Source organism: Rissa tridactyla, chromosome 4, assembly GCF_028500815.1.
Source record: "Rissa tridactyla isolate bRisTri1 chromosome 4, bRisTri1.patW.cur.20221130, whole genome shotgun sequence".
Classification (NCBI taxonomy): domain Eukaryota; kingdom Metazoa; phylum Chordata; class Aves; order Charadriiformes; family Laridae; genus Rissa; species Rissa tridactyla.
In genome coordinates, this window is record NC_071469.1 from 19,842,660 (window position 1) to 19,863,547 (window position 20,888).

Here is a 20,888-nt window from a genome sequence, read left to right on the forward strand (position 1 = left end):
ATACCATTTCTATATCTCCCAGAAAAAGTCAGGTAAACAAAACTTTATTAAAAATTAATATATGGCAACTTTTCAACCTGAAAAAAACCCAGCAACCCCCTTGCTTGAAAGACTTGAGAAGAAATAAATTAACAGTGTATTTAACAGCAGAAGTGACGACATTCTCTATATAGAGTAGGCCTGAGAAGCATAATTAAGCTGATTTACCAAGTGCTGGTCATTGAGGAGATGCACCACTCTAGACGTCCAATCTCCCATGGGAACAAGGTCAGGAGAAGTTCTATACAAACGCAGCAAGCATAACGCAGCACTCTGCTTCACACTATCCATAGTATCTCTGGATTTAAAATACAGTGGTTAAGTCACAGCAATACTTGTAGGCCAGCATTATGCTACTATTTGCACAGACTCAGCATCCCTAGCCAGCTAGCATCTTGTCAACAAAAGCTGAAACAGAAGTTCACTAAATTCTTCCTGTGTTACAGTATTTGTTCTTAAATTTTGTCCAGTAAGTTTAACTAGTCAAGTTTTCAACCATTACACATCTGACAGCCCCTATAATGATTCTTTGCAACTTAAGAGTGACTTTTCACATCTTTTTATCAGAATTGAAAGGTCATCATTAGACGAGCACAAGCTCATCTAGTCACAAGAACAAGCTTCTTCCAAACTGACTCAGTCAACCAGTTAACGTACACTATATTATACACATGACCAAAGCTGGATCTTCTGATAGGTCCTGCATATCAGATACAAATTATTAACTACTTTAATACCTTTAGTACCTACAGCTAGCATGCAAGTCAGATAGCTATCACCAAGCATGCAACACATGAATCTATTCACCTTGCCATCCATGCTGCCAGCACAGAAATGGACTGTTTTAAGAGTAGCACGCTGCTATTCTAGTTCAGTGAACTCCCTTTCATGAAGAAGTCAATTAAGCATTTTGTATGTTGTACAAACAAAAGCCAAAAAACGTACTGAGCACTGAAAGTTTTAAGAGGCAATTTACAATGTGCAGTCTTGGTTAAATTTTTAACATTGTTTAAATGTTCAGAAACCTCCACATCCCTAGTAGAAGTTCAGTCCACCTGTTCTTCCTGGATTTACCAATCTCCCATGAGATCAAATTTTACCTTGGTTAAAAAAAAAAAAAAAAAAAAAACAACCACCACAAACCTGTTCCCCCCCCTCCAACTTACATTCAAGCCAAGGGAGCTATGCTAAAGTTACAAATATAACTGACAGTGCTCACTCTGCACAGATCACTTAGATGAGATGTACATATAAGCATGTTATGTATATTATCTTAGAAATGCAGAAGGAATCAGGCCCTGAAGACTCATCTCAGAACATAAACACAGCTCAAAGTTCAAACAAGTCTTAACTGAAGGTACTGTGCTCTGTCTGCAACTGATGACCCTAAGTGAAGTTTTTGGAATTTAAGGTTATCTTATTAAAACCCATGACTCAACATCTCAGTGTTGTCTCCACTATGTTACATGGAGAACAGCACCTGGAAAGGGCGGTGCAGGACAGGGCTTCAACAAGCCTGACAGGGCCCCAGAAAGTGCCATCTCTAAACATGCACCCTTACATAGGGAATTCCATGTCTGAGAAAAGTAGGATTATGGGATAGATTCCCTGCCCACCCCCGATTTTCCTCCACCAGACACATACTGAGCATCAGGTGCTAGCTGCTTATTCTCCTCTTTTTGGCACATACTACATTTCAGCTCTGCAAAATAGTAACAGTGTTCAAGGGTGGCATTATAGAAACACTATTTCAAGAGTTCAGAAGTATTCCTAAGATTTTCACCACAACTAGACATCACGTTACATGCTTCCTCTTGTTGCTTACTCAGACAGTACACATAATAGACACAGTCAGAACTAGTGTTGCATAAGCAAGCACAATTTCCAACATTTGCAAGCTCCATTGCTTGACATTTAGAGTATTAATACAGTTCTGACATTAATGTCTTATGCAACATGTTATGTTTTTACATTAGTGTTTTATAAAACAAGATTCATGCATATTCCAAAACATTTCATATCCATAAGATTTTAAAGGCCCTATCTGGACTTGGACATTTCAAGTTTCAAAGTACTTTTAGCCTTACAGTCACAAGTTTAATTTTAGATTTACTTAACTACAGTTCCAGACACCTGCCAGGTCTGTTTAGAGACTTGTAGCAATCAAAAGGGAAAGTCAGAAAGTTGTCAGTGACTATTTGCCATTTACAGAAATTGCTGTTTACACAGCTAGCAGAAGAAGCAAGAAAGCTCACACAACAGAATATTCTCACATTTCTTATGAAGTCAGAACTATTTAAATAAGAGATTCGGTTTATAACAAAATTTGTAGTATAAACATCTATTTAGGTTCATTTATTTCTTCTTTTCATCAGGAGAGATAAGGAAAGTAAAACATACACATTTCAGGGGTGTTCATTGCCACGCATTCATACAGATCAAAAACTTGATCACAACTGTGATCAAAGCTGTAAAAGTCTACTCAAGATATTGACATAGTGTTGATTTTCACATTGTATTTGTACACTTACACAAGCAACTCCAAGCTCAGGTATATCGAGATATCTGCAGTTAATGGAAACGGTCACTATTTGTACTGCAAGCCCAGGGCTGTACAGCTAAGCATGGATTAAGCTGCTGCAATGGAACTGAGTTGTTGAAAAGGTTTATTAGTGGCGTATTTGAAGGTGGCATGTCATACCTACCCAGCCACAAGTATTTTTGGAATTTCTCCAGCAAATGCTTCCGCCATCTCCCGGCTACCCACATTAGCAATACAATGCAGTGCAAGCCCCATGAAGGTGGGGTTGCGGCTGGCCAGGTCATTCTTGATCGCATTGTTTATTAAGCGAATCAGCTCACTGTTAGAGTTCACTAGTACGGAGATGAAGAGATATCCCTGTGATTCAGAAAAAGGAAAATGAAAATTGATTTTAGCTGGCAAATTATTTTTCTGTTAATGCCACAAATAATTCCTTGAGACATACAGTTCTCCTCGAATACCAAACATCTGGGCAGAAATGGATATTTAGATAGCAGAGCGAAGGCTCGAAAAATTAAGTGAAATAAACAAAAATGAATAAACTTAGTGTTATCCTAATTTATCATTTTTTAAGTATTTCATCAATCTATTTCAGCATATACTCAAAAGATCATTTTAGATGAATGGGAGCAAATAAAGAATTTGGCTTATTATTCAGACACTAGCAAGTTGCATGTACCTGAAAAACACAACCTTACTTAGGAAGATTTAAAGAGATATTCTGAAAATGTAAAGGTTACTTACCTTGTAACGCAAGACTCATTAACAAGAGTAATAATTTTACACAGAGCGCACATTTTAGCTTTTACAATTATTACAAGATTCCCTGTGCACAAAGGTATGCTTAAATTTCTGAATCACTGCTAAACCCAAAATAAGGCTTTAAGTCAGGATGTGTGTGTGGGAATGAAGCGAAGTCCTTTACAGACCATACAACTGAGGCAGGATATTAGGCAGAACAGCTTATTTTTTATAGAAACTCAGTTACTCACGATTTGTTTCTCTGTATATCTATTGGAACTGAGCAGGTTTACAGCCTCCATGTGACCAAAGTCAATGTCATGCCCCAGGAGAAAGATGAAAAGCAGTTTGCAGACATATTTTTTCTTACTGTAACCATCCAGAGCCTTGTCACCTGGAAAGCCAGAAACAATGAACAATTAAGCCTATGTTGTTCCTACATCTGGTTCCCCCCCTTCTCAGTTCCACCGAGGTACCTCATCATATCTTACAGTAACGAGACTTACAGTTGTACCTAGCAATTAAGATTGACATGTGATTCACTGTGTATCACCCTACAGAAGAGGGACAAACTTAGAGTTCAGCTACTGCAGTACTTAAATTTCACAAGTTTTAAACTCTACAGTGAGCAAAATGCTAAATATAGCCACTTATGTCTGACTTAAAGGACTACAAGTATTTACATCACTTTGTGCTAAACACATGAAAGTTATCCCAAGACATTATCAACAGATGTCTGACAATCAAACAATCCCTGTGTTTAAAAAAAAAAAAAGTTATTCCCAGTCGTAGAACACTGGTAGCTTGCAGCTCTTCCTAATGGTCCAAGACAGAAAAATGGGTAACTCTAAAAAAGCTAAGCTGTCACTGAATCAACAAGACATTCACATGATACTAGTTTTAAATATTTATCTGAATCTGAAGTTCATTTATAAGGAAAAAAAAAAAAAACAAAACCAAAAAAACCCCAAAAAAATCAAAAGCTGAAGGTTTTCGTGTCAATTCAGTTTACCATTATCTATCCTAAAAGACAGTCATGAAATAATGTTGTCATCTAATTCCCAAATTATCCTGCTATGTCCTTAAAGTATTTTCTTGCTAAGAGGCAGTACATATGTGTTTACTCAATTTTGATTTTTCCTGTTTCTGTTAAGAGCAGCTATGTGTCTTCGGTACACATGTTCTCTTGTTAAATCAATTATCAAACCTTTATCACAGTAAAAGGTCTCAACACACTAGAGAACTCTAGTTCTGTTGAGCTGAGTTCAGAGTAGAGAACTCACTAGCAACAAAATAAAAACAGAAAGTCTTTTTAGACAAATGGAATGATAGAGATATATCCCAAAGCCTTGAAAACACACATGAAATTAGATTACCATGAAAGCTTTAAACCGTTTGTAAAATGAAAGTATTCACAAGTGTTTCAGTTTTAGAAGAAAAATACATCATAAATAGGTTTGGCCTTACATTGCAGTATTGCTGTATTTTAGAAGCTTGTAAAAGCTACATGGAACAGTACAGCAGCTTACAGCTCATCAGGCAGACCACTTATTTTCCTGAAGAAAAGGGCTACATATGAGCACACACTTTTTACAAAACATTCTCTCCCTAGCCCTCCCCCCTAAATCAGGAGAGAAAGGAGTATGCACTAAATCAAGCAAATCCAAATGCTGTTCAGTCAGAGTAGCAAAATTTTGATAGATGCTGCTGCCTAAAAGGCTATATAAGCTCCTTAGCCTCTGCGTTCTGCACCCAGACTAACTAGTCTGTCAGATCAGTGTGCACTCCTTAGTGATGGGCAAGTTCAGCCAGGATAGCACAGCATAAAGTAAAGCTTAAATAAGATATTCCTAACTCATTGCCCTTACCGGAAAAGCTCCAAGCGGCATTTTTTTTTAGCTTCAGATTTGTGTAATAAATATATAAAAATATATAATAAAGAATCTTAATATTAGAGAAGTTTCCCCTCCTTCCTTCTCATCCACTGGTGCAGAAGTGAGTTAGATTTCCCATGCCACATGCATCTACAGCTCCCATAGATTTTACACTAAATTCACTGACTGTATAAAAACAACAGAAACCTTACCACTGTAAACCAAATTTACAGTTTGTGAAGGAACGAGCGCTACCATCAATGTGTGAAGCTACGTAATGTTAGTGAATTGAGACAAAGCATACTGGCACACTGAAGCAGACAATGATAAGAGGTGATGTCTACAGGCTGCAACTACATGTTTTGGAGGGTTGATTTCCATTTTGACTCTAGAAACTTCTTTTTTTGTTTTATTTCAACTGAGAAAGCAAATTTAAGCACACAACTGCCATTTTAATACAGACAGCGAGCGATACCCTTCAAATCTGAATCTTTAGACACTCGTTGATTTTTATTGTATTTAATTTATTCTTCAACTGGCACAGACAGCATATCAGTTGCCAAGAAAAAGCTTTTCCTTAAAGCTATTTTTATGCTGCACAAAAAAGTTGCCTTCAGGTCTGTACCACAGAAGCGAATACATGTCACATTTTACTTAGATACACGAGGCAGTGTTACTGAAGATAGTCATAACAGTGAAATCCTGCTATACTGGATGCTGTCAGGATCCTCTGGCAACAGCCAGCTCTGCAGAAAGCTGCCCAAAGACATGTTTTCTTCAAGTTACATTTAGTTTGCTGCCATAAGGCTATTCTCCTGCTGAGTCAGCAAACGAATCCAAGCCAGTTTACATTACTGGACATCTGAATTAACATTAGAAGTATCAGAGCAAAACATCCAGATTGAAGGTGCAGAAGGGGTGGGGGGAGGTGGGGATGTAGAAGGTGGTTTCGTTGTTCCCCCCAACCCTTATTTGAAAGCGATATGGCCAGTGGGGAAAGGAGAAACTCAGCCACTCCTGTCTATCTGCTGTGGCCTTCAAACAATGGCTTCAGCAGCAAAGGAATAAAGTGTTCTGTATTTATAACAGGGGAAATAAATATCTCCTGTTAAACTATTTTTCCCAATAAAGTGGTACTCGAGCAGAAGCTTCCTCCCATCCCATCATGGTGGGGAGACGCAGATCAAAGATACTTGCCCTCTTCCTTAGGAGAGGCAAGAAAAAAAATACAGGAAGAGAGAGTGACAGCTTTAGTTTTTAAACATTTTTCAGCTGCTTAAGGAAAGTTTTTACAAGCTCTTAGGATTTGTTTTTCAATTGGTCTTCTGCAAGAGATCTGGAAGGAAAACAAATAATCAGAGAATAAACCAGGGGATCTTTATATTACTTAGCAATAAGAACATGCCAACTCATGACAAGCCAGCTGTTTCCAGGTAACTGATTAAAGGAACAGGTGATGCTGGATACCACTACCAGATACTACTATGATTCACAGAAGGGGACACTAAACCAGCTCAATCCATTTTAATCAGTGTTCCTCTAGTGTCCAAGATCCACATAATTGAGGAATTGCTATGGTATTTAATAGCATTAATATCATTAGTTGCTTCTCTCAGAGATACAGATACACCAAAAGGCATCGGAAAGTAGCTTCACACAAACTTTACTGTAAGTGAAAAAAAAAAAAACCAAAACCAACCAGTCTCCAAGACTAGAGTTCCAAGGAGTCCAAGATTTTGAACTGCAGCTGCCTGTTAGTGTACAATCCATCAGCAACACATAGAAGTCACAAGTATAAACTTTATTCTCTCATGTTCTCAAATGATTCTGGTGTTGACTTCGTGAGATCAGAAAGGAAGAGGGAGTACAGAATACAGTAACACAATTGCTTAGTGAAGAACACAAACAGATGGAAGTATGTATACACTGAACCACATTGACTTTCAAAACAAAGTATCCATCATGGTTTGGCAATCCCTTTTTTTAGGTTTAAGACCTGGCTATTTAAAGCATTACATCCTTCCAAGTGCCAGTATTTTAAGAGCTGAGATTAGCAAGGTCCTTGGATCTTGGGGTATTTGAAGCACTTCTGATGGAAACTATGCCATGCAATCAAACCCAAAACACATCACCATCCTACTAACACAAATAAAGCAGCTTCCTTCATCCTGTGCGACCAAAACCAATATTGTAAAATCAATAGGAAAAAGCATTTCAGTTAAGACAGAAAAAATAGTTCACTGACTGCTTTCAAAAGCTTCTCTCCCTTGCATGCAGAACTGAAGGTAATCTGAAGGGCCTCAGTAACAGGTAAATTTATAAACTAAGCCAAGTAACAGGCAACTAGAACTCTTCTTTAAAGGCTTATTAGTTCCCAGCAATACTAGAACATCATTGCCTTTTTAAAAATTGTAGTCAAAGGTCTCACGGCAGTTGTCTAAGTCCATGTTTTGAAGAGGTCTTTGAATCAGATTCTTACTGAAATTTCAAGTTTAACTCTTCAGTTCCTCTCCCTCCCATGCAGCATTTACAAAATTTATAAAGGTTCTATTTTAAACATTACTAGCAAGCCTCATTGCTTAAGTACATGTTAAAACGTACAGCTTCCCTCAGCCTCAAGCAAACATCCAAACAAGAGCAGAAGGAAATCTCACTCATTCTGTTATCTTTATTGCAATACACAATCATTTCTTTTAACTCAGCTAATTTTTAAATGCTTTCAGGAATATTTGCAAGTACTGCAAATCAAGTCAGCAGAAACAGGAAGTATTCAGAACACACGTCAGCAGGTTTTGAGCACAGTGGGCGTTTTCAAGGGCTACTTGCTTTCCCTTGAAAATTTATTAGTCATTTTTCTAAGAAAGAAGTTATTAACAGCTGATCAGCAAATAGTACTATTATCAAGAAATAATTATTACTTTCACATTTCTATGCATCGCCTCTCTACCACTTCAACAGGGAAAGTTTGGTTTTCATTGCTCATAAATCTCTTTCATGCAGTCTTCCAAAAAGGAAGACGTAAGGCACAAATGCACTATGAGACCCTTTGGTTCCCAGGCAGCACCTCCTGTCTCTAATTTGGACCACGACTTAAAAAAAAAAAAAAAAACAACAGCAGCTGCTTTTGATTCTAATATAGCATACTTAAAAAACAAGCCTGCTGCACTGTTACAGGGCTTGCTACCAGCCAGAGACGGCAAGAAAGCAGTTTACTCCTGTGCGATATTCACTGGGGGGGTAGAGGGAAAGGAAGCCTGACAAGTCTAATCTCACTAGCATCCAGATGGTTGATTGCTCTCTCAAAGACAAGACAATCAGCTTTTAAAACTGCAGTAATGACTTATGCAAAAACAGAATGGCTAACACACTTAAGTGTTTCTTTGCGTTCAGTGCGCCTCCTTTCTAGATTGACACTGACCTATGTTCTCGCACTTGACAGCAATCCAGTGATCTACTGTATCAGAAGGCCTACTACTAGCTTAAAGGCTTAGAAAAAATGAAGTTGCTTTTTATGAATGTACCTACACTTTGAGACAAGATTTGTCTTTCCACAGGAGTGACAGTCCAAGCCCTCTATAGGAAAGGATGAATATTTGTGGCAGACAACTGCTACAAATCCATAAGATGGTATTTAGTTACCATACTACCACTACCAGACTAGAGTATCACTAGAGCAGCCCAACAACTCAGGTGATACTTGAAGCCCGGTTTTACTTCCAACAGTTTACTTTGTCAGTGAAGACACTTTATTATTTTACTGTCTGATTGCATTCATACATCTCTTAGATGATCAGACGACAGTGTAACCAATCAAAACCATTTTACATATAAAGACTACACTTTCACAGCCTGCCAGGAAAACAATTTACTGTTGTACAGCTTCTGTTTAAAACATGTATTTAGAGGCTTATCCTGAACTTCCTGCAAAGGGTTACTGTGTAGTTTGGGACAATGGAGAAGACTTGCTTGCATTTGTGAAAACAAGTGAGATGAAGTGAAAAAAAAAAAAAAAAAAAAAGCAGAGACTACCAACTGACATTGGGGCACTTCTGCACAAGACAAAACTAAGATTAAAAAAAAAGCAGTCAGAACAAAACTAGAATCTACTGCCAGATCTGGAAAAAAGAACAAGCCCAAACCAAGCAGAGAACAAAGTTCCTTTGACTGCAGAAACAGCTTATAGATTTGTGGGCAGTTTCATTAGTACACAAATTCTGATCTGAGAGATCAAAATGACACAACAAATAAACAAACTAGGTATTTTTTCACTCATTTACAAAGCAATTACTACTCTGACAGCCAGGCTTCTAGTTTGTCTCAAGCATGAGAGCATAATCAGCTTACAGTCTAAACATGTAAAACAAAAGGAACAGTATTTCTCCACACTTAACTCCTACAACTTCTGCTTTATTACACTACTGTAGTTTCTCTCTACTACAACGCATCTTATCTCAGTTAATGCAGAAGCATTTAAAGCAACCGTCAAGGACACATTGACCTCGGCTATGGAGCTTCCTCATGCTGGAACAAGAGACAAAGTCACCTTAAGTACAGAGATAGTAGATTCCTTCTGAGCTCAGAGCACAGAAGACAGATCAGAACCCAATGCCAGTGGCACACGTTCCATCAGTGCAAGGAAAGTATGGCTCTTCCAGAGATGTGCAGCCTCATCCCAGTCTGCTAAGTACTAGCATACTTAAATACAAAATAGTAGGTTACCCAACATAAAGCAGGTAAAAGGCTTGCCAGCTACCTGCATGATGGAACAGAAGTAGAAATACTTAGCCTCTCTTACAGTTTAAGAACATATCTTGCCAGTTACACGGGGCAGGGATCTAGATACAGTGTATGCAATAGAGTATGCAGAAGAGTATGACAGTCCAGACGAAGGACAGGATACTTATGGTATACCAATCTCTTATGCTAGTCTCAAGCAAGAACGTATCTGTATCAAGAGGCACTACTGCCAGCCCTGCTTCTTATATATAGTCAGACCTTTCCCTGGTTATAGCAATGCAGCCAGTCCAACAACTGCATCTTCGGACAGGTAATTAACCCAGGGCTCCAGTATTCCCCATAATTCTTTAGCAAGGGACTCCATCTTAAATTCACAGTCATACATTTGTCTTAATCCAAAGTATTTAAAGACTTTTTTAGAAGCCAGAGCCACATAAAAAGAAACTGGGTTAAATTGAATGATCTCCACTTAAACCAAGCATAAAATGCATTATGAAGGTCTGTTTCCTTTTATAGAGCCCTTCTGCAAGGGCCACATAGAACTTCTGCAGCAGAAAGATACACAGCTATCTCATCACACTCTCAAGACCTCAAGCAGTTACACAACAACTTGTCCAAACTCAGCCTCTTCCAAATTGTGACATTTATGTCTAGTTTCCATTCAGGCTATATCAGGCTGTCTTCAGTTAAGTAAGATTTTTCACTTAAAATCTATACAGATTGCATAATAAAGTAGCCATAATGAAGGTTATAGGAAGGTTTAGTCATCTTTCACTTAAGCTACCGAATGACCATACACAGATATTTATTCAAAACTATTTAAACTGTGCTTAAAGGATGCTACACAAGGTACGCAGGCTAAAGTTACTGCACTACTTTGCTGAAAGCACCTCTACTCTCTGATCATTGCCCAATACATGGTTCTACACAAAGGTTCCTATGATAATTTCTCCCTGCATCACAATCAATCAGAAAAGAATTAACTGTGCATGCATTTTTAGCTATTTTTGTACTTAAGTCACAAAATACCTTGCAAAACTGAGGAACAGATTTTTTTTATGAACTGTGCCATCAGCAGCTGCTTAACCTAAGATTAATCAGTGATACAACACAGTTACCAAACTACCTAGTTAACCAGAGAATGCTATTCTGACAGAATTCAGTTCACTTAAGAGTTTCACTACTGACAAGTTTTCTTAAAGTTAGTAATACAGTGGCTTTTATACAGACTATAGAGATACTAACTGCTCCTATCTAAAGAGGATTACTTAATAGTATTTGACCACAGACAAACAGTATGAATTGGACTATATACCTGCAAGTCAGTACTTAAACAGCTTTAACCATTATGAACTTTTCTGCAATTCCTTATCGCATTCCTTTACAACAGCGCGTTTAACTCTGGCAGTGAAGTAAGCAGTTCTGACAGAATCTCCTTCACGTTTCAAACACACTGGTACACACAGCAGGCTGTGAGGTTCTACAGGAGCTTCAATAACTTTCATTTTTTCATGCCTTTTGAAGTTTTCATACCTTCACTGCAAAAGGAAGATTTAGCCTGATGAAAGCTTCCGGTTTCATTAGTGAAAAATTGATTAGGTTTTGCAAACAGCGTACAGCATGCCCATCAACCAAATCAAAATAAAAAAAAAGGCAGTGCAGCCTGAAGTTAGTTTGCTGAAGAACTACATTTCTGTGCTAGTGTGACTGCAGCAAGGTTTCCAGCTAGGTTTTAACTCTGGTGGTTCTTGATGATAGAAGGGCATAGTGGAGTAACTGTTAATATATATAAAGAGAAAGTGACATCCTGCTTTCTAGAAAGACCTGTCCTGTTTAAACAATTAAGTAAACAAATTATGTGCTAAAAATCAATTTCAGCATCAGCCATAATCAACAATGCTGGTATCTGACAGCAAGCAGTTTTACAAACACAGACCAAGAGAAAACGAACAGTCTTTGTGGCTGTATCTTCCAGATTAATCAACTTAGTAAAATTAGTTGAAAGATAAAGTAACATGAAACTTCAAGTAAGTGTGCAGAAACTTCTTAAACAGTTTTTAATTAAACTCAGTCTCTTTATCTGAAAGATATACTTAATTTGTCTAGTATAGATCTTGCTTCGAGATTAAACTGCTTTATTTAAAAGTTACAATTTTAGGCTGAAATTTACTAGGCAATAAGATGATCCACTTTAATCATACAGCTGTAACTAGAAAAATGGCTGTTACTCTTGTATGCAGGCTTCTAGTAGACCCTTGAACTATGTGCTAGTTGTTCAGTGTGCACGCACACTTAGTACATGGAGGCAATATCTGCTGGTTAAACCTAGTAACCAAAACTTGTGTCCATTTAGACTTGGAGATGGAGAATAGTCTGGAGAACAGACTATGCAAAGCCTGCTACTTATATCAAAAAATAAAAAAAAATAAAATCAGAACAACGTCGGTGTTAGATGGAAGCTTTGCAATGAAAAGGAATTGAAAAAAAACAGTGTGACAGCATTGGGAGGTGACTAAATGAAAGTTCCTTTTTCTGTTTACCCTAGGAAAAAAAAAATTAAATTTTCCTCAGTAACCCTACAACTGAAGTTACCAAACTGAACAAAGTATGCTGAAATTTCTAAGAGGAAAAACGTTAGCACAGAGGCATGTGATGGCTTCTAATTTAGAAGAATTTCTTAACTTTTCTTGAGTGTCTTGCACTGTGGTCAACTTTTCCTTCCAAGCTGTTGTTAACACTCAAGTTTTTGCAGGTCTTCATATGCCTTTAAGAGACATACCACTTAATTAAAAACTGTTTAAGAAGTTTCTGCAGACTTAAGAAGTTAATTGAGTAGCAACAGATCCCTATGAAGTTCAGGAAGGCTATTTCAGGCTTTGCTAATGCATTGAGCATTCCAAATAGACACATTAGTCGAAGTCAGCACAGATCATTAAGGTAAGAGGGTATACAGCAAATTCTGAAGCCACATATGACTTCCACACTGCAACACCTTATCTAGCTACACACAGAGCCGCCTATCTATTTAAACAGAATGTTTGCCACAGACACTACTGGTAGAACTCCATTCAAAAGCATCTCAACTACCCCTCAGAATCGTTAAAATTTGAAGCCACATACACAGCTTGAATACAGTTACAGCAGGAGTTTTACCATGTGTTGTTTAAAAGTGAATTGCTGCGTCTGGGAACTCACGAGGATGGAATGAGTCACTGGATATCCCTTGCTTCATATGAATAATTTCTATTGCTGTTGCTCATGGGAGTGGTCAAGATGTATAGCTTTATCAACTAACACATTTTTATCTTAATCCTGCTAGAAGACAGCCTAACCCATTACTTCCCTTAACGGGATGGGGGGGAGGGGGGAAGACAGGGAAGAGTGGGGGAAGGAGGAGAAGTTTAAACAGATTCTGTTGTTTCACTTGAAATAATTACGCTATGTAATTATTTGTAATGTAACATATATAATGTAGTATATGTACATGTTTCTTCACACTAGTTCATGGCCTTCTGGAAGAAAACAGACTGAGCAGTCACATGGTTAGAACACAAAATATTAGAAAAAGTTTGTGAACGGTAGCTCAATTCTTTGATAGAGCAGGGAGTTTTCTTCTGTTATGGCCAAGAGTCATAGGACTGTCAAGAAGATCTTTAGTTAAGAGCGCATTTTCAATAGTTATTCTAACAGCCTGCTCTAGCATTTTGCTTCCATCAGCAGTTGATGAAAATGTCTAAACATGTAAAAACAAAACAAAAACCCATAGAAGAATGTCATATGAGGAAATACGTATAGTTTAATATGATCAAGTCACTTACCTTTAAATTTTGAACGAATGTTCGCTAGTTCTTTATTTATCCTTTTTATCTCCGCTTCTTTACTTTTGCCTGAAATCAAAAGAACAGACATCAGGATACCATGCTTCAGACAGCCCTCCAACACCCTACGCTGGCTTCCACAAACCATGCTGTGTGAACATACAAATATCAGGAGGAATTATTACTCTCCCTTTCCAGTATTAGGACTAACGAAGGCAAACATCACAGAGGTAACTCGAGCATTGCTTTATAAGGGAATTTGAGAAGCTAAGAGGACCTCCCTGTTCAAGAAGCTCTGCAGACTTTAGACAGTATCAGTTGCATACAATTAATCTGAGATGCCTTTATTACTTTCACAAATGCTTCAGTTTTTCTATTCCTTAAACTGGCAAGGGAAAGCTGAATTTTACTTCCAATTGACTACTAGGTTGACAATTCTCTGAAGGAAAGAGGCTCCTAAGCACAATCTTATACCAAACAGCTTGTGTTATTCCCCCAAGCCAATTTATTGTTTCTCTATTGAATGGTCATTCAGTTCAACAGCTTTAAAAACATTCTTAACCAACACTGAAAAGGAAAAGCAGTAAACTTACAAGTAGCCCAAAGACCTCAAACAGACAGGATGCATGCGTAAGTTCAGACTTTTAATATGCCCCAAGAAAGTAACTTAAAAAAACCAGAAATATTTAAAATGCACATTTTTATTTGGTGACTTCAGCACCTTAGGCTTCTCAGCACAGTGCATATTTCATATCAATTTTCATTCCAAGAATAGGCATCAGGATATCTAGTGCCCATTCAAGTTAGATATTCAGAGAAATAAGGTGCAGTTTAAGCTCTGATAATTCAAGCTTATTCAAGTAATACTTGCATTGTCCAAAACAAAGCAGCTTACTATTCTTTGGCGTTTTAGGATTTGGCGATTGAGATTCTATAGAGGTCTGGGTCAATTATCTCCTACGTGAGTGAGCATGGTAGGGTAAAATATCCAATTCAGTTGCTTGAAGTTTGAGGGAAGCAAACAAAACCCACTTCAGCAATGCAGACTGGCTATCTAGTTGTGTTGGAAATTCAGACCTGTACCTACTCAAACTTTCAAGCAGTTTCCGAAACATCAACTAGCATCAGCAGAAGATAGCTTCCTTTACTCTTCACCACATGTATTTGGCCACAAGTTATGAATAAAAGTTTCCTGGCCCTGTTTGAAAATTTTCCAGCCTTATGAGTAGTAGGGATCAGATGCCCTGCTTTCACACCATTCTGACTACAGCCAATGCAGTGCAAGGCTTGAAGAGCAGATGAGGACCAGCATTCCAAAGCAACTCCAATCTCACCTTTTTCTTCCACATAAGCAACTCGACAACTCACAGCATTTAAGCATCCTACTACATTTGCATGTCCAAACCGCCTGTGTCATACAATAACTGTTAAACACCCTTTTACCATTCCAAAGATAATCTGACAGCACGCCAGGTGAAACATGATTAAGTAATTCAAAGAAACAAGTGCCCTAAAACAGGTTAATAGCAAAGTATTTAAAGCATAAGGGAATTCCATGACAAATACAGATTAATCCAGACTGTCATTTCTTGATTTAGACTCAAAAGTTGTAAATGAATTTATGCACTTACAAAGCCAACTCTTACATAAGATGCAGAAAACTGGTTTATATTAATATGTCTATATTAATGGCCACAAGAGCACAGATGCAGCAAGACTAACACACTAAACAAATGGAAACAAGTTAGCCCAAAATAGAAGCAACTATTTCAGTTTGCCTTGTCATCTTAACAAAATAGCTACTGATTTGCTTAAAATGGAATTTTTCTATTCTACAACACTGTTTTATGAGGGGCACTGCTCAAAATACTGAAGTGCAGCGTGCCTTGGCAGACACTTCATCTGGGAAAAAAGAAAACAAAAGCAACCAAAACCAACAACTTCCCCAATATCCAACCCCGAAAAACTACTTACTTGTACCTACTCATCCATTTACGGCTTTTACAAAGATAGACGTTTTCAGAGATCAAGAATCCACGGTACCTGTGCTGAAACAGGTTGCTACCTATATGCATCTTGGTTTTCAGATAAAGCAGGAGATACGCGCACAGTTTCAATTTGACCTAGAAACCCCAACTAACTTCTAGAATGACAAGGCTAGAAATCACAATATTCTTCCCTCAGTTATAAGATGTATCTGTCGGGACCACAAAGTTTAACCAGTTTTCACTAATATATAGCCATAGAACAGTTCAGGTTGCTTTGAGACCTTGAAAGGTCATCTACTCCAACCCCCCTGCAAGAAGCAGGGACATCTTCAATGAGAACAGGTTGCTCAGAGCCCCATCTCACCTGACCTTGAATGCTTCCAGGGATGGTGCATCTACCACCTCTCTGGGCAACTTCTTCCAGTGCTTCACCAACCTCAGCGTAAAAAGTGTTTTCCTTATATCTAGTCCAAATCTGCCTTCTTTTAGTTTCAAACCATTACCCCTTGTCCTATCACTACAGGCCTTGCTAAAAAATTTGTCCCCATCTTTCTTATAAGACCCCCTTCAAGTACTGAAAAGCTGCAATAAAGTCTCCCCAGAACCTTCTCTTCTCCAGGCTGAACAGCACCAACTCTCTCAAGTCTGTCCTCAGAGGAGAGGTGTTCCATCCCTCTAATCATCTTCGTGGGCCTCCTCTGAACACCCTCCAACACATCCATGTCGTTCCTGTACTGAGGGCTCCAGAGCTGACACAGTACTCCAGGTGGGGTCTCACCAAAGCAGAGTAGAGGGGTAGAATCACCTCCCTCCACCTGCTGGCCACGCTTCTTCTGACACAGCCCAGCATACAGTTGGCTTTGTGAGCTGCAAGCACACATTGCCAGCTCATATCCAGCTTTTCATCCAATAGTCCCCCCGAGTCCTTCTCATTAGAGCTGCTCTCAAACCCTTCACCTCCCAGCCTGTATTGATACTGGGGATTGCACCAACCCAGGTGCAGGACCTTGCATTTGACCTTGTTCAACCTCATGAGGTTCACATAGGCCCACTTCTTGAGCTTGTCCTGGTCCCTCTGGACGGCATCCCGTCCCTCAGGCGTGTCTACTGCACCACTCAGCTTAGTGTCGTCTGCAAGCTTGCTGAGGGTGCACTGGATCCCACTCTCTATTGCCACTGATGAAGATACTCAACAGTACTGGTCCCAATACAGACCCCTGAGGCACACCACTTGCCACCAATCTCCATCTGGACATTGAGCTGTTGACTCTCTGGATGAGACCATCCAACAAATTTCTCATCCACCCATCAAATCCATCCCTCTCCAATTTACAGAGAAGGATGTTGTGGGGGACTATGTCAAACGCCTTACAGAAGTCCAGATAGATAACATCTGTAGCTCTTCCCTTGTCACTGATGTAGTCACTTCATCACAGAAAGCTACTATGTTGGTCAAACAGGACGTGCCCTTGGTAAAACAACACTGGCTGTCTTGATTACCCCCCTGTCCTCCACATGCCTTAGCATAGCTTCTAGGAGGATGCATCCCATGGTCTTCCCAGGCACAGAAGTGAGGCTGACAGGTCAGTAGTTCCCACAGTCCTCCTTTCTACCCTTTTTAAAAAAAAAAAAAAAATGGGTGCAATGTTTCCCATTTCCCAATCTCCAGGCACTTCACAGGACTGACATGACTTTTCAAATATCACGGAGAGTGGCTTGGCAACTACATCAGTCAATTCCCTCAGGACTCTGGGATGCACCTCGTCAGGTCCCATAGACTTCTGTATGTTCAGGTTCCTCAGGCGGTCACAAACCTGACCTTCTCTTACAGCTGGAGGGACTTTGCTCACCCAGTCCCTGCCTTCCAATCCATCCACTTGAGAGATGCGAGGAGAGAGGTTGCAAGTGAAGTCAGAGGCAAAAAAGTTGTTGACTACCTCAGCTTTCTCCTCAGCCTTCTCTGTTGTTACCAGCTTGCCAGTCTTGCTCATCAGGGGGGTTAATGCTTTTCTTTGACCTTCCTTTTCTGGCTGACATACCTACAGAAGCACTTTGAGTCCCCTGCCAAGTTCAGCTCCAGCTGTGACTTGGCCTCCCTGACCCCATCCCTACACAGCCGGGCAGTGTCCCTACACTCTTCCCAGGATACCTGTCCCTGCTTCCACTGCCTGTAGATTTCACACAACACATTATGAGCTTTCTTCTAATTTAACTTGCCAACCTAAAGTAAGCTGGTTTTAAAGCATTTACACTATTCACTGTACAATCTAATGCTTGAAGTGTCTTCTACTACAGATTTTAGATTTGTCTTAAGTGGATTAGATTATTTGTCCTGTGCACGCGGGAGAGATACTCAAGCGTTCATGTCTAAGACACTTTCCAGCATTAGGAATTCACTACTAGACTGAAGTCTTTTGCTCCTGTGTCCATGCTCTATGAACAGATGGCGACAATAACATATGCCAAAAGGGTGCAAGTTTCTTTAAATAAACAACACTACAATATTGCTAAGCTATCACATTAGCACTTGAAAATGCTTCCCTTATTTTCAGCAGTTCATCTGCTCCAGTTGAAAATTTTTATTTCTATAATTATTAATTTCTTTTCCCTTTTACCAAGTGAAGAGCACACCTCATTAAAATATTACCATTGAATCTGGAGATTTTGTACTTTATTTAGATTAATGGGGCAGAGAACATTAACCTCAGTCTGGGGTATTGCTAACCTGAATAGGATATTTAGTTACCTAGGTTTGAAAGCTTGCTCTATATCTTTAGGTTCTGTTTGTAAGGAAAGCACATAGCAATTGCTTTGCATTATTAGCAATTGTTTCCACCAACCTCAACAAGCATGGCAATAATCACTGATGTTAAAAATGGGGGAGGAAGGGGGAACAAGAATAAGTATGTCTCAGCCAGTTTTTCTTAGCCCAAGATGAATTCAAGGCCATAATTTTACTTTAAAAAAAAATAACAAAAATCACCAAAACCCCTCGGCAAACCCTTCAAGTGGCATTATCTACTCGTTATGCTCGCAGATTATCAGTTACTTCCAGAAACTGGATTCTTTGTGTCCTAAGCAAGCAACAGAGCATTAAGGGAAGTCTGACTAAAATACTTCAGGAATTTGTAAAGTCAGCACCTTTGGTAGAAATGGACTGCAACCTCAGCAACACAAAAATCATATCCCACCCCCTGCACACACAGCTGTAGCAGTGAGTTGACAGGAACAGTCATATTAAACATCAAATTCACATCTGAAGGTTTATTCTCTCAAAGTTAAAAACTTGCATAGCATATGAACAAAAGCCTGTTTTGAATAATTTCTTCAGACCGTTCTATTTTGAATGCAGTACATAATCTCCTCTAGACCTTGACCAAACATAAATAGCATAGCAACTAGCTGGTGACAAAAGTTTAACTCCATACATTGGAAATCAAGTTAAATAATTAAGTCCTAAATTGTCTCCTCATTATTGATCATAGTCTATATGTGCCTATAGCAGTTTTAGAGAGCAGTACTAGTTAGTGAAATGTCACTGAGGATAGTCACATAACAATGCTTAGCATAACTCATGAGTTAAAACCAAGCTGAAGTATCTAAAAACAAATTTTCCTAAATTCCAGCAGCAATATCACATGGTAACCTTTTCAAACTTAATTTATTGTTTACATTAGAGGATGACAAAGCAAAGCAAAATCTTGCAGTGGCAGGTAGCTTCAGTTTGTTCCATGGATAGGGAAAAAGAGAAAATAAAAGTATCAAAAAAAACAAGGACTAATTTTTAGCTAGATCTTCTGTCCCAACTAGGTGGGGTTGGGGTGAGGGGAGTAGCAGAGGCTGTTAAAATGTGTTTGGTTAACTGAATTAACTGAACAGTTTCCATCACGGTACTCAGCCATGGTAACACTCACTGAAGAATTTCTACAAATATATTTGATTTTCACCATCACTAGAAACACATAAGTAGCTTTAAGGATGGTTGAAAAGGAAGACAAGACCACTACTGATGACACTTGAAGGAGTGCTGTGATGCAGAACTAGAGGCTTACATTTCAAAGCTTGCAAAGGCAATAGCTCTGCCTCACTTCCAAGCTGTTACACAGCTCCCAGTATCAAGAAATTATCCAAGCTGTATTCCAACAAAACGTGCTGTATCCAAGCTATTCAACTTGGGAGAGGCTCAATAAAGGTCATGCCATGTATACAAACTGATGGGTAGGACAGTATTTAAGCCAGAGCACAATAAGATTACGTTCCACACCAGTTCAGGCCACCTGAGCAAACAGATATCCAGTCACAACATCCTCTGAGATTACGTCATATTTGGCAGTTTGACAGGTTTCACACTACTGCCTTCATTAGGCAAGGTAAATTTAGTCTGCAGTGCACTATTATCTTTAATTACCATCTTGTTTAACAAAGATAGACTAGTGAACATCAAAAGTCATCCAGCTCTTCAGAAAGCCAATTACTATTCTTAAATGCAGTAATCCAGGCTACAGCCAGACCTTCAGTACTGCAAGAATAACACCTTCATATCTCAGTTTCGAGTTTTCCATTGCAACCTACAGAAGAATGAGAAAACAAGTTACAGGAAAAGGATTTTTTTGAGTTTGCTCATTTGACATACGTTAATACTAACGTGGCTGCAGGGTTGCAAGACTAAATGAGTGCTTCAAGGTTGGAATTAGTGGGTTGCTTGTGGCTCGCTTGAACAGTGACCTGCTCCATCAGGATTATCTTGTTGCTATACTAACTGTAGAGACTGCCTAAGCCAAGTCTGAGGCACAAAGCGCATCTGTGCTGATTAACTAGAACTGCAACAAGTTCTTAGCTTTCATACAAACCATCTGGAGTCCAGTATACCTCTGTCCAAGTCTACATATTTATTTCCCAAAGGAACAAAGAAGCACTTGCTCTATACAGATCTCTAGGCAAATACAGAGCAGAGTAGATTTCTGCAGGCAAGTTCTTCAGAGACAGGTATACTGACATCATGTAAAGCAAAAAAAAATTGCTCCACAAAACTTGAGATGTTCCCAATACTCATCTGGCTCCAATGTGCTTATAGCCAGCAGCCAATGTAATTGAGCCCACCCAACAATTCATTTATTTTGAATTTATGCACAGGTCAACAGTTACATCA

At 38.9% G+C, this 20,888-nt stretch overlaps 1 protein-coding gene across 3 annotated transcripts in view; it reads right to left on the reverse strand.

The window, feature by feature from the left end:
* The window catches only part of AP2A2 (adaptor related protein complex 2 subunit alpha 2), a 51,105-nt gene that overhangs the window by 20,052 nt on the left and 10,165 nt on the right, over nucleotides 1-20,888 (reverse strand). For all 3 annotated transcript variants that reach the window (XM_054198417.1, XM_054198416.1, XM_054198418.1), the window contains exons 2-5: nucleotides 13,752-13,820; nucleotides 3,574-3,716; nucleotides 2,745-2,938; nucleotides 208-337 (exon numbers count right to left, since the gene is read on the reverse strand). In XM_054198417.1, coding sequence (XP_054054392.1) covers nucleotides 208-337; nucleotides 2,745-2,938; nucleotides 3,574-3,716; nucleotides 13,752-13,820 — 536 coding nt within the window. The remainder of the gene's footprint in view (nucleotides 1-207; nucleotides 338-2,744; nucleotides 2,939-3,573; nucleotides 3,717-13,751; nucleotides 13,821-20,888) is intronic.